Genomic DNA, 12,310 nt, shown 5'->3' on the forward strand with positions numbered 1-12,310 from the left:
CTATTTCTCTTTAAATGTTACTTCAAGTGCTCAGAGTGACCAGCAAATCATACAAGTGTTGTCATTTCTCACAGCAGCACTGACCAACCACCTGTCTCAGAAGAATAAACAAACAACATTCATATCTCACAGTGGAGAGAATCAGCTCTGATGTAGATCGGAAGCTGTTATCTATCGGATTTTATCCGCTAATTAACTGATTTATCAAAAATTTGCTGAAATGTTTTACTATCCCACAGTTTTAAAGCGTCACACAGGATGCTTTTCTACCATCTGGTGAGTAAAAACCTGGTTAAAATCGATAGATGTACTTCACAGTGCTCCAACGGCTAATTAGGCCGTTTCATGTCAGCTAACATTATTGATAAGATGTTTTACAAATCGTTACGTTTAATAGGAACATGGGTATTTTAGGCTAGTTTTTAATCATGAATAAGCTTAAATCTGGGAAAAAATGTTGCCAATGTGCACAAACCCATGAAGTATACATTCAGACTCGCTGATGGTTACGTTTTATGTTCCAGTCTTCCTTTACCCAGAGACAGGGTGTTTAAGTACATTTTAAGTGGTTAAACATATTAATATTTTAGTCTATAAAAGCCTAACAGAAGCATGTTTCAGTCGACCCGTTAAAGTAATTAAATGTATGTACTTCCTCACAAGGAAAATAACCGGTGCACTGTGTGTTAGTTTTGGGGGGAGTTTATCAATTTTACATACATTTTACCAACATTTTTATGCATGTAAAACTCACATTCTGCCTCTGAGTCCATATGTATATTTAAATGTGTTTAAAAAAAAAAGATCGCACGGTGCAGGTGCAGCTGAGGTTAAGCAAACATAAGCATCAAGTTTAAAGTATTTGAAGCCTTGTTTATGAAAGACGCTAGCTTTGAAGATTGAGAGATCAAAGGCTACATAGAGCGTAAAATGAGGGCATTCCCATCTTTGTATTTATTCTTTTTATACTTTCAGACATTTTTAAAACCGTGAAAGAAAAATTATATAATGATCAAAGTCATTTCGATCAGTTTTTAGCTGAAAAGCAAATGAAACTGCATCTATTAAAGGGTAAAAAACTGGTAAATTGTTAATCTGTTAATCATTTTTCATACTTACTTACTTACGTACTTTTAAAAAAAGTACACATTTGCACATTTGTCCTAAGTACACTTAAGAATTAACTGACCTATGCTGTGTAAAATGAAAATAAAAACAACAATGGAGTGATTTGCAAATTTTATAACCCCCATATTTTACTCTCCGTAGAACATAGAAAACATATGAGATGTTTCGACTGAGACATTTTTAATCATGTAAAATATTAGCTCAGTTTGAATTTTTGTTAGCAACATATCTGGAAGATGCTGGGCTGGAGGGGGAGACAGGTGGAGGAACATTTTGCAACTAACTTAATTGGCAGCAGAGCAGAGTAACATAACTGAGCATTAAAACAGCATCTTGAATAGACAGATTCATCAATCTGGAAAAAAATGCATCTGCAAAATTGTGGAACAATTTCAGAGTAACATTTTGATGCATGACCATTAATCAATAGCCATGAGTATCATTCACAGAGAGTTGGAGAATGGCTGCAATCACAGAATTATAAGATGTTCATAAGGTTTGAAGAAGTCATTTGGATGAGTGATGAAACGTTTCTCCCACTGAAAACATTACGTCCACATGAATAGAATCAACTTTCTGGGATTTCAGAGTAATGTTTTTCAATGAAAATTGCAAAGTCTTTAAATAATTCATCATCTACAGTATATAAAATTTAAAAGATTCAGAGAATCTGGGGAAATCTCTGTGCACAAGGCGGGAACGGGCTGGAAATTAAAACTGGACGCTTGTGATCTTCTGGCCATCAGGCGGTGCTGCATGAAAAACAGATGTGAGTCTGCCAAAAACAAATCACTGCAGGGCTCAGAAACATTTCAGAGTTCAACACAGTTCAGTGTGCCAGCCACAAATTATTAAAAAACATTTATGGAGCGTCCTCTAGACTGAAGAGGAGAGGGACCATTCATATCAGTGCTCAGTTGAAAAGTCTGCATGTCTGATGGGAATGCTGCCATATGGCATATGTTGCTACCTATGGAGCAACATACGCTCCCATCTAGACGAGGCTTTTTTTCTGGGAAATCCTTGAATATTTCAGCAAGACAATGATAATGATAAGCCACATACTGCATCTATTCCAGCAGGATGACTTCATAGTAGAAGAGTTCAGGGATGGACTGGCCTCCCTGCAGACCAGACCTTTCACTGACTGAAAATATTTTGAATATCTTCAAACAAGAAATATGACAAAAGCGAAAATGCCAAAATGCAACAATGACCATCAAAGGGTGTCAAAACTATGAGAATCTATTGGTATTTTTAGCTGATACTTGCTAAGTATTTACTCTAAACAGAGTAAAAACAGAGTAAAAACTCAAGTTTTACTCTAAACTTAGCAAGTTTAGAGTAAAACTTGCTAAGTTTTACTCTAAAAATGGAGCACGACAGCGAGTGGTCGGGGAGGTGAATCGCGTGTTAATGGTACCATAAACTTTTCCCAACCACAGACTGTCTTTGGTTCTTTTCTGTCACAGTTTAAAAGGTTATACATTATTTATTCGTTCTTTAGCTTTTAATCCTGATTTCCATCTTCAGTAAAATAAAACATAAGTCGTCATTAATCCCCTGTGCCCATTTCAGGCTGGCAGCTACGAAAGGCATCAAGGTTCCCCGCCGAGATTTCCTGAAAGTCAACGTTAGAAGCACCTGGTAAGAAGTTATTTGAGTCATTTTCTCACATTTTTAGCTTGCTTGCATATTAAAATAAAGTTAATGCTCATCCAGCGATGACATCATAAACTACGTGCTGGAGCGGGTCGCACCACCTCGTCCAGGTCTGCCCCGACCCCGATTCTCCCTCTACCTGTCCTCCCAGCTTCAGTATGGTGTCGTTGTGGTCTACCACCGGCAGTGTGCTATTCTTCTGGGTAAGGAGGCATTTACACACTGAAGGAAGGAGAGACATAATTGATCCAGATGTTGATTCATTTGTTGTCCTTTCAGAGGAACTTCAGTCCATTGTGGGACAGCTGGTCAAACAGAGAACCTCACAGAAAATTGATATGGATGACCACAGCAGGTGAGAAATTATGCTCAGCATATTTACCTTCATGTTCAATCTCAAAGTAACAGCTGTTTCCTGGCACTGAGCTTCCCGTTGTTTTCCAGACCATCTCTGGTCCTGCCAGATGTCCTGACTCTGCTGGAGGAGACAGACGGACCTCCTGACCCTTTATTTGGAGTGATGCAGCTGCAGGATGCCATGCCCAGCCCCAGTACACTAATACAGGTTGCAACTAAACAGTAGCAGTTAATAAGTGAAAGTTGAGCTGTAAATCATCTTATTAGTTCATAAACCAAGAGTTCTCTGGCTGTATTGATTCTTAGATGAGTTGGGAGTATCTGAGAGAAGCTTCTCCTGAGCATCCTGAACTGATCAGTCCAGCTGCTGCACTGGAAAACGGTAGGATGTGTTAAAGTCGCCGAATTGAAAAAGTGTACTAGTTTTCTTTCCTTTTTATGTATGTATCAAGTCATACTAAAAAAATGACCTTAGCAGGTCTTAAAATCATTTAAATACAGCCTCAAATGAACGACACGTGTCACATTACACCTTGTCATAATCAATTTAACAAAAAGCCTAAATGTAGAAACATCGAGTGCAAAGGTGACATGATTCAGCAGCTTGTTGAACCACGTTTAGCAGCAACAGCTTGAAGAAATCACTTTCCCTGTGACTTTATCAGTCCCTCACGTTGTTGTGGAGGAATTTTGGCCCACTCCTCTTTACGAAGTAGTTCATGAAGGTTTGTGGGGATTTATTTGTGCACAGCTCTCTCAAGGTCCTTTACTTACTTACTTATACCTAAAACCCCTCCTAGGTATAGGCTGTTGCCAAGGGTTGGTCTTTCTTAAGGTCCATTTCTGTCAGATTGAGGTCTGTGTACAGATACACCAAAATAAGGAGCAGAAAGCTTTTTTTAATCACTATTGCATCTTATTTCATCTTTGGCACGGATATTGTTAATCAAATCAAGTTTATTTAGCAGTGCCTACTTATCTTCTTAATTCCTATAGAAGCAGGAACCTTTTTTTTTTTTTATTTTTTTTTTATAAATTTTATTTTCAGTCACAGCAGCATGTTAATAACAAAACATTGAACATAAAGTAGTTTGCTGTTCAGTATTTACAATACCCCAAAAGATAACAGAAATAGAAAAGGAAAACAAACAAACAAACCAAAGAAACCCCTACAAAACAACAAAAAACAAACAAACAACAACAAACAAATATAAAAATAAAATGTATAAGGGACATTCAGTGTACAGTTAACTATGATAGTGATATAGAGATATGGCATCTGGTCATGATAAGGTGGTCATTTTAAACGTTTCCATGTACATCAGGAATGGCTGCCATGCCTTAAGAAATTTGGTGGTTGAACCTGCCAGTGTATATCTCATCTTTTCTAAATGTAAAAACCTCATGAGCTCTGCAAGCCACTGTTCATGTGTGGGAGGAGCTTCCTGCTTCCATCTTAAAAGTATAAGGCGCCTTGCGATAAGTGAAGCAAAGGCAATAGAATTCGAATAGTATTTTGGCAAAGTGATGTCTTGAGGTATCACCCCAAAGATAGCCGTTAGAACAGAGGGATCATATTTAACGTTATATATCTCTGACAGAATGTTAAATATAGACACCCAATAGTTATGAAGATTGGGGCATGTCCAAAAGGTATGAAGGAGCGAACCTGTTTCTGCTTTACATCTGTTACACAGAGGGTCAGCTCCTGGATAGAACTTGGCTAACTTTTCCTTGGAGATATGTAATCGGTATAGGACCTTGAATTGAAGGAGCCCATGCCTGGCACATATCGAAGAAGAGTGTACCCTCCGGAGAAAAGATTGCCAGAGTTCATCTGTTATAGTCATCCCAAGGTCTTTCTCCCACTGTGCTTTAAGGATGGAGAGAGAAGGAGATTGAAGATCTAATAATATAGCATAGATTTCTTTAATCGCCCCTCTCTTATGAACGTTTATATTAATAATTTTATCCAAAGAAGTTTCCTCAGGTAGTTCCGGAAACGAAGGAAATCGACTCTTTACAAAGTGGCGAATTTGTAGATAGTGGAAAAAATGTTGCCGAGGAACATTAAACTGCTTCAGGAGCTGCGTGAATGAGGCAAAAATCCCATCTACAAAAAGGTCTTTGATATTTCTAAGGCCATTACTTTCCCATATTTTAAAGGCAGAATCCATCATGGAGGGTGGGAACATATGATTTGAGCAGATAGGTGCTTTAATTGACATTAAGTGTAACCCCAACCTTTTCCTACATTGCACCCAGATTCTGAGCGTGTCATACAACAAAGGGTTACGTTTATGGGTGTATAGTTCTAATGGGAGAGCTGAACTCAACAACGCTGATAGGCAAATTTTGCCACAATTGGATGACTCAATTTGGAGCCAAGCTGGAGTCTCTGTAGTAAAATTACTCATCCAGTACAGCATATTTCGAATATTTGCTGCCCAATAATAAGACTGAAAGTTTGGCAAGGCTAATCCACCCATTGGTCTAGTCCTCTGCATGAAATCTTTGCGAATTCGTGGACTTTTGCCATTTCAAATAAATGCAGAGATATGCTTATTCAGTGTTATAAAATACTTATTGGGTAAGTAGCATGGGATACATTGAAACAAATAAAGGAACTTGGGTAGTATGTTCATTTTGATAGAATTGATGCGGCCAATTAATGACAGTGGTAAATTGTTCCATCTCTGAAGATCTGTCTCAGTATTCTTAAGCAGCGGGACAAAGTTTCTTTCATAAAGACCTTTGTATGAGTGGGTAACCTTAACCCCCAGATAGGTCACATACCCTGATTTAACGTTAAATTGAAAATCTGAAAATGAAATCTTCCTGGCTATAGAGTTGACACAGAGAAGTTCACTTTTATGTAGGTTCAACTTGTAACCCGAAATATTACCAAAACATTCAAGAATGGCAAGAGCACGGGGAAGAGAGCATAAAGGCTCTGACATATACAGCAGGAGGTCGTCAGCATATAAGGATATTTTGTGCTCCTGGTCACCTCTGAAGATGCCCTTAATGCAACTGTCAGCCCGCAGTTTAATCGCCAATGGTTCAATTGATAATGCAAAAAGAAGAGGGGATAAGGGACAACCTTGTCTCGTACCACGGAGAAGTGGGAAATAACAAGAGAATAACGAATTTGTTCTAACACGTGCCATAGGTGAGGAGTAAAGTAACCGAATCCATGAAATGAAATTAGGGCCAAATCCAAATTTATGTAGAGTATAAAACAGATAATCCCACTCCACCCGGTCAAATGCCTTCTCAGCATCGAGTAATAAGGCAATTTCAGGGGTCGTAGTTGACTTGGTGTGTAATATGTTTAAAAACCTGTGCAGGTTGAAAAAACCATGCCTACCCTTCACAAAACCTGTCTGATCTGGAGAAACTAACAATGGTAGATATTGCTCTAGCCTGAGAGCAAGTGTTTTTGACAGTATTTTTAAATCTACATTTAAGAGTGATATAGGACGATATGATGAACACTCTAATGGATCCTTATTTGGCTTCAATAGGAGTGAGATGGTTGCTTGTCGAAGCGTTAGGGGAAGACATTTTGAAACCAATGACTCAATGAACATGTCCCGTAATAAAGGTGATAAACTGTCTTTAAAGGTCTTGAAAAATTCAACCGGATACCCATCCGGACCCGGGGATTTGCCATTCTGCATTGAGCTAATCGCCAATTTAATTTCTTCCACTGTAATTTGCTCTTCCAATTGGTCTCTGAATGCCGAGGTCAAAGTCGGAACTGTCATTCCATCTAAAAAAGCCTCAAACAATTCAGGCGTGTTTAAAGATTCAGAATCATAGAGACGAAGCAGGAACCTTTTGCACTTTAAGCAGATACACCTGCACTAGTTGTACAAATAATATCTGCTCACATGGCTTATTTTTCTGTAGAAATGTGTTCAGGGATGTGCAGCATGTGCACGTCCCTGCATGAGCTCACACTGCAAATCCAGGCAGAAGCGAGGAGCAGAAAGAAAACGACAGGTCAAAGCGGAGCAGAGCAGAGCGCCTTCAAACACTTAATTTGCAGAAAGCGATGCCTCAGAGTCAGGAAGGGTTGTGCAGCTGAATTTCACTCAGCAGAGGAGATCTCTTTAATTTAAACATGATTAGTCATAGCTTCCGCTGGCCTCTGTGGAGTTGATGCTGAAATAGTGACTTTTATATTAATGTGTATTCACGACTCTGTTTTCGCAGGTATAACTGTGTCTCCAGAGGCCATCACTCTGAGAGAGGCGGAGCCTGTTGGTATCCCCGTTACAGAGGTAGGGGAGTAAAAAGAAAACAGATCTTCAGTGTAATATCTCTGCTCATCATCTGCCTTATTTCACTGCTAGTTTGAGGGTGCAGAGCTGGTTGATGACCATCCAGATACTATTGACTTCCTGCTGGCACAAACAGATCACTTTCCAGAAGGTGTGTAGCAAAAAGCTTCTGTAATTTTGCATTTTCAAGAAAAAGAAAACGTAGAATGGGACATAACATAATCTATAATCTTTTCTAATAGGAGATTTGGAGATACCAGGAGAAAAGGTGGCAGCGGGGGAACAAGAAAAAGAGGTGGAACGGCAAGAACGAGAGGGCGACCTGGAGAAACACGGAGCAAAGGAGCTCACAGGATCCACTCTAGAGTAACTTAGAGACACTTAGGTAAACAGAAAATACCACGACAAACAAACAGTGATCCACTTACTGTGTTTTTACATGTGTCAGGTTGCAGCCCACTACTCTTTCCAGTGAGGAGGCTATTTTGTTGCCTCAGGAAGAGCCAGGCCTGCCCGCAGAGAAGCCCCCCTCAGACCAGCTCACCCCCGTCTCTGTGCCCGGCCTGCCTGCTCCGCCCTCTGCAGCAAAGGAACGTGAAAGGCGTCTAAGAAGTCTGGAGTTGGAGGTGCTGGCTTTTGTGGGTTTTACTTAAATGACAGAAATTTTTGTATCTTTACCCCTCCCACGCACACCAATCTGTAGATCCTGTGATGCTCTTATTACTGCCAGTACTATTTAAGAAGGTCAAACATGTAAGATTATATGTGCAGCTAGCAATGATAATAAATAATGAATCAAGTTTGTCCAGATTGACATGATAGCATCACTCAGTTGCTGCAGATTGATGGCTGCACATCCACAATGTGAATCTCCTGTTTCACCACATCCCACCGGTGCTCTGTTTGACTGAGATGTAAACCCACTGTCATGTTAAAAAAAAAGGTGATTTCAGCTTTGTTATCTTGCTGGAAGCAGGATGGGCATACAGTGGTTGTAAAGTAATGGACATAGCAGCAATACTGGCGTAGGCTGCGGTGTTTAGACAATGCTCAGGCTCTAAGGGGCCCAAAGCATGCAAAGAAAATATCTTCCACATTATATCACTACTTTTCTGACCATCCCTCTTTAAACCCTACGGATGGTTTTGTGGCAAAAACACCTAAATCTCTCTCTTCTTCCTCTTTCTGATGTTGAGATTGAACTTCAGCACGTCTTTTTGTTCATTATCTGTACCTACTTACCCAAACATGCTGAAATAGCTCAGTTGGGAGAGCTTTAGACTGAAGATCTAAAGGTCTTTGGTTCAATCCCGGGTTTCAGCAGTGGAGTGCTGTCTTTAGGCAGTCCCGACCTGGAATCATAAATGCTTCCAATTCTAAATATGCAAAGTTGCTTCCATTTGATTAGATGTTTGTGTTAATAAGAAGTTAAAGGGCTGTACTTAATAAAGTGGCTTGCGTATGATACTTTGCTGAGACTATATAGAGTCCATATTCACCAGCTGAAATCTTTGGAATCAGTTATTCAGATTACAGTTCTAGTTTTAAAGGGAAAATTACTGTTTTGCTTTGTTTAGGTCTTGAATAGGTATAGAAATGTCTTAAAACTGAGTGTGAAGCCTCCCTGAGAGTTTTCCATTCTGGTGGAAGATTAACACCAACTGGAGGAATATTTTGTAGGGTTGCTACCCCCACCCCCTTTTGAAAAATCTCCCTAACCCTCTTTTACTAAGTCGTAACATAAAAACAAGACATTAGCTACAACTTACAAATCTCTGGTCCCCTTTAGTCAATCTATTTCCCTCGCCCCCAGGATTTGGCTTCACCAGAGAAGAAGAAGAGGAAGAGGAGAAGGAGGCAGCTGATCTTCTTTGACCCGGTGACGCAGCTCTCCCAGGACGATCTGCAGCGACAGATCGACGACCCTTTGACCGAGACGAGGCGACCACTCCTCGCCCTGCTTTCCTTTCAAAGGATAATTCCTGCTGCTGATCTCTTCAACAAGCCCTGCACCTGTCAGTATCACAGCTGCCAAAAATAGAGCAAAGCATCCTCTCTTCACCCCAGAAACATCTGTTTAAATCTCACCCCCCTTTATACCTTACTCATTACTCAGATGGAAATCAGGTAGAGCTGTGCACTGTTGGTTTTCTAGTATGGCCATGGACTATGCTGCGAGCTCCTTTCTTTTCTAATTACCGGCTTCTAATAATCTAACTGCTAATATTTTTAATGCTGGCTCCTCTAAATTGTTGCAGTAAAAGCTTCACGTGGAACCTTGAATTCTATTTATTCCCCTCACTTCTTATATTCAGCGGCCGCTGCAGCTCTATTAATGGTGTGACTCAAGTAACCTTTTCAAAAATAAACCACGAAGCTATTTTCCCCTGCAGTCTTGCCTGAAGAGGTTCAGTTTCTATGGAGACAGAGTGCAACCATCACACCCCTCTCGGGCTCGGACCTGCAAGTTGGGGAGCGAGGCCCCGAATCCACTGATTCTGAAAGGGAGAGAGAGCGTGAGATGATCGAGGTTCCCGAAAGAGAGGTGTGGAAAAGCGTTTTGTTACGTGGGCAGTGATTGGCAGGGATGTTTGCAAAGGCTTTTAATGCAGGAGATGGAAAAACACCCACAGTTGTTAACTCATTACTTGTGTCTTTCGTGAAGCAGGTCCTCAGAGAAATGGCAGAAACAGAGATGCTTGATATTTCAGGTAAGATTATCAAAGATTATCACCGGTACGCAAAGATGGATGTAGATTCCAGTTCTAAAAACTAAAGCTAGCGATGATGTCATGACCAGCAGGGGGCAACACCATAAGTTGCACTATCCTGATATCTTAGTAAACACTTTCCTGAAGGGTTTAAGATCTCAAGCACTAATTTCAAGAGTTTTTCAAGGCAGTATGTTTTTATTATGAACCCTATTAGAATCAGTGAGCACAATTAATGCTTTAAGCCAGGCCTACCTTGCATGCTGCTACTGTGTGCAGTGTCATGAATTTTAAATCCCTCACCCAACCCACTCATTAATCACACATGAGTTCAACACACCACAAATTACAAACATTCAGTTACTCTCAGTTTTATTTAAAGCACCAGTTCACAACAAGCTACCCTACTTTGTTAAACAAATAAGCAAGAAACACCCACAATAATCAAATGACCCCCTATGAGCAAGCACTTGGCAACAGTGGGAAGGAAAAACTCCCTTTTAACAGGAAGAAACCTCCTGCAGAACCAGGCTCCAAGCCATCTGCCACGGTTAGTAATTAGCAAGGGGCTGAGGCTTCAACATGACCTGAATAACTACTGAGTGTCATAAAAATAGTTACGTCCATCTTTGTATACAGTCTTTGGATTAAAGGTAGAAATTCACAACACACAAAACAGAGCAGAAGCCAATTTTAGGTTTAAATTAGCAGGTGTGTGTGTCTTTTTTTTTTATTTTAGCTTAACTGGATGTAACATTTTGTCCTCAGTGTGTAAGCATTGCAAAATTTATTTGGCACAAGCTAAAACCTTCTGTGCATTCACATGGGGTGAGGCTGAGGTCAGAGGTCAGGTCAGGCGTGTAACACTAATGGCTTTTAAAATACGATAAGATGCATTCATTTTAATATGCATGTATACATCCAGCCCAGGGTGAACTGCCACTGGAGGGCAGTGACCAGAGAGAGGTGTCTCGAGAGATCTCCCCCTTATATCTATCCGAAGGGTAAGTAAGTATCAAAGAAGATCTCTGTGTATGTTGATGTGCAGGTGTGTGTCTGTGTGCGAGCAATCACACTCATGTGCACCCATCATTTGGCAGGTCCACTCTCTCCAGGTCTATTTCTACACTGAGGGACATCCCAGAGGTGTCGGACGAGTTGCCTGGGAGAGTAGCCGCGGAGTCACCTCGGTAATAACCAGCAGAAAAACAGAGACGACTCTCTCTTTAGTGTCTCCCGATGTTTGAGTTTGATTTGGAGACAGGGATGTGGTTTGTTTTTTGCCAGGTTGCTGCCAGAATTGGCCGAAGGTGAAGCAGAGCCTATGCTTTTTCAGTCCCTCTTGCCGCCCGAGGTCAACCGCAAAACTGTCAGCAATGTTTTTCAGTGGCTTCTGGGTAAGGAGGCACTTTCACTTATCATCGAACTGTCCTGTCACTCATGTTAAAATTGTATTAATGGTACAGCGCCAAGGCTGTGGCGGTCCCTGGCCCGTGACCTTCAGTTTATAAAGGTTGAAATAACAAACAGTGTCACTAGTGGAAGCTTGAGGAATGAACTGATGGACAAACATACTGGTGAATTGTGTACATTCATGGAAAAGTAATTTGCTTTAAAAACATGAGATCTTTTCTGTGCTTCAGTGACCGTTTATGTGTGTGTGTGTGTGTTGGTGGGTAGCATCTTTATCTGCCAGGAAGCTGCGCGTGGAGCAGGATGAGCCTTATGGTGACATCTTCATATTTCGTGGCTCCAACTATGAAGAAATACATCTGCCTTTGTAACATGGAAGCAGCGAAGCAGCGCTGAGCCTCCTGATCGGACTCGTCCCGTCTTAAAGCCAGACTGGAAACTTCGTGTTCAACAGCATCATAAATACAAAGCGGTGTTTTGTGAGAGATCATTTCACGAGAAGGGTTTAAAAAGCATTTTATGTAGCTTTTAATGCGATTAAGTGTTGTTTTTATAATTGTTCCTTAGTGCTACCAGGTTTATGAGATTTCTGATAAATATTTTAACAATTTTTATCGTTTTATCTGCAATCAAACAGAAGTGTTGTCGTTGTTGTTCTGTGCACTCAGTTGAACTGTGCTGTGTTCTGTTGAACTGCAAAATAAATGAGTTTTTGTGACCTCTGTGAGTTATTTCTGTGACGAAAACGGG

At 40.5% G+C, this 12,310-nt stretch overlaps 1 protein-coding gene and 1 non-coding gene across 2 annotated transcripts; both read left to right on the forward strand.

Annotated features, from left to right (window-relative positions):
• The first annotated feature begins 49 nt into the window (after positions 1-49).
• LOC146508340 (meiotic recombination protein REC8 homolog) lies at positions 50-12,232 on the forward strand. The gene is made up of 17 exons (XM_085177987.1): positions 50-276; positions 2,707-2,775; positions 2,851-2,993; positions 3,070-3,145; positions 3,235-3,355; positions 3,454-3,529; positions 7,369-7,436; positions 7,509-7,587; positions 7,679-7,802; positions 7,885-8,062; positions 9,250-9,451; positions 9,830-9,981; positions 10,102-10,147; positions 11,073-11,151; positions 11,248-11,337; positions 11,435-11,544; positions 11,828-12,232. Exons 1-17 carry the CDS (start codon positions 221-223, stop codon positions 11,929-11,931), a joined length of 1,773 nt encoding a protein of 590 aa, XP_085034113.1. The 5' UTR covers positions 50-220; the 3' UTR covers positions 11,932-12,232.
• trnaf-gaa (transfer RNA phenylalanine (anticodon GAA)) lies at positions 8,687-8,759 on the forward strand. Its single transcript has one exon. It is a non-coding gene; the product is annotated as a tRNA-Phe (tRNA).
• Positions 12,233-12,310: the final 78 nt, after the last annotated feature.

This window comes from Neolamprologus multifasciatus, chromosome 11 (genome assembly GCF_963576455.1).
Source record: "Neolamprologus multifasciatus chromosome 11, fNeoMul1.2, whole genome shotgun sequence".
Lineage (NCBI taxonomy): Eukaryota > Metazoa > Chordata > Actinopteri > Cichliformes > Cichlidae > Neolamprologus > Neolamprologus multifasciatus.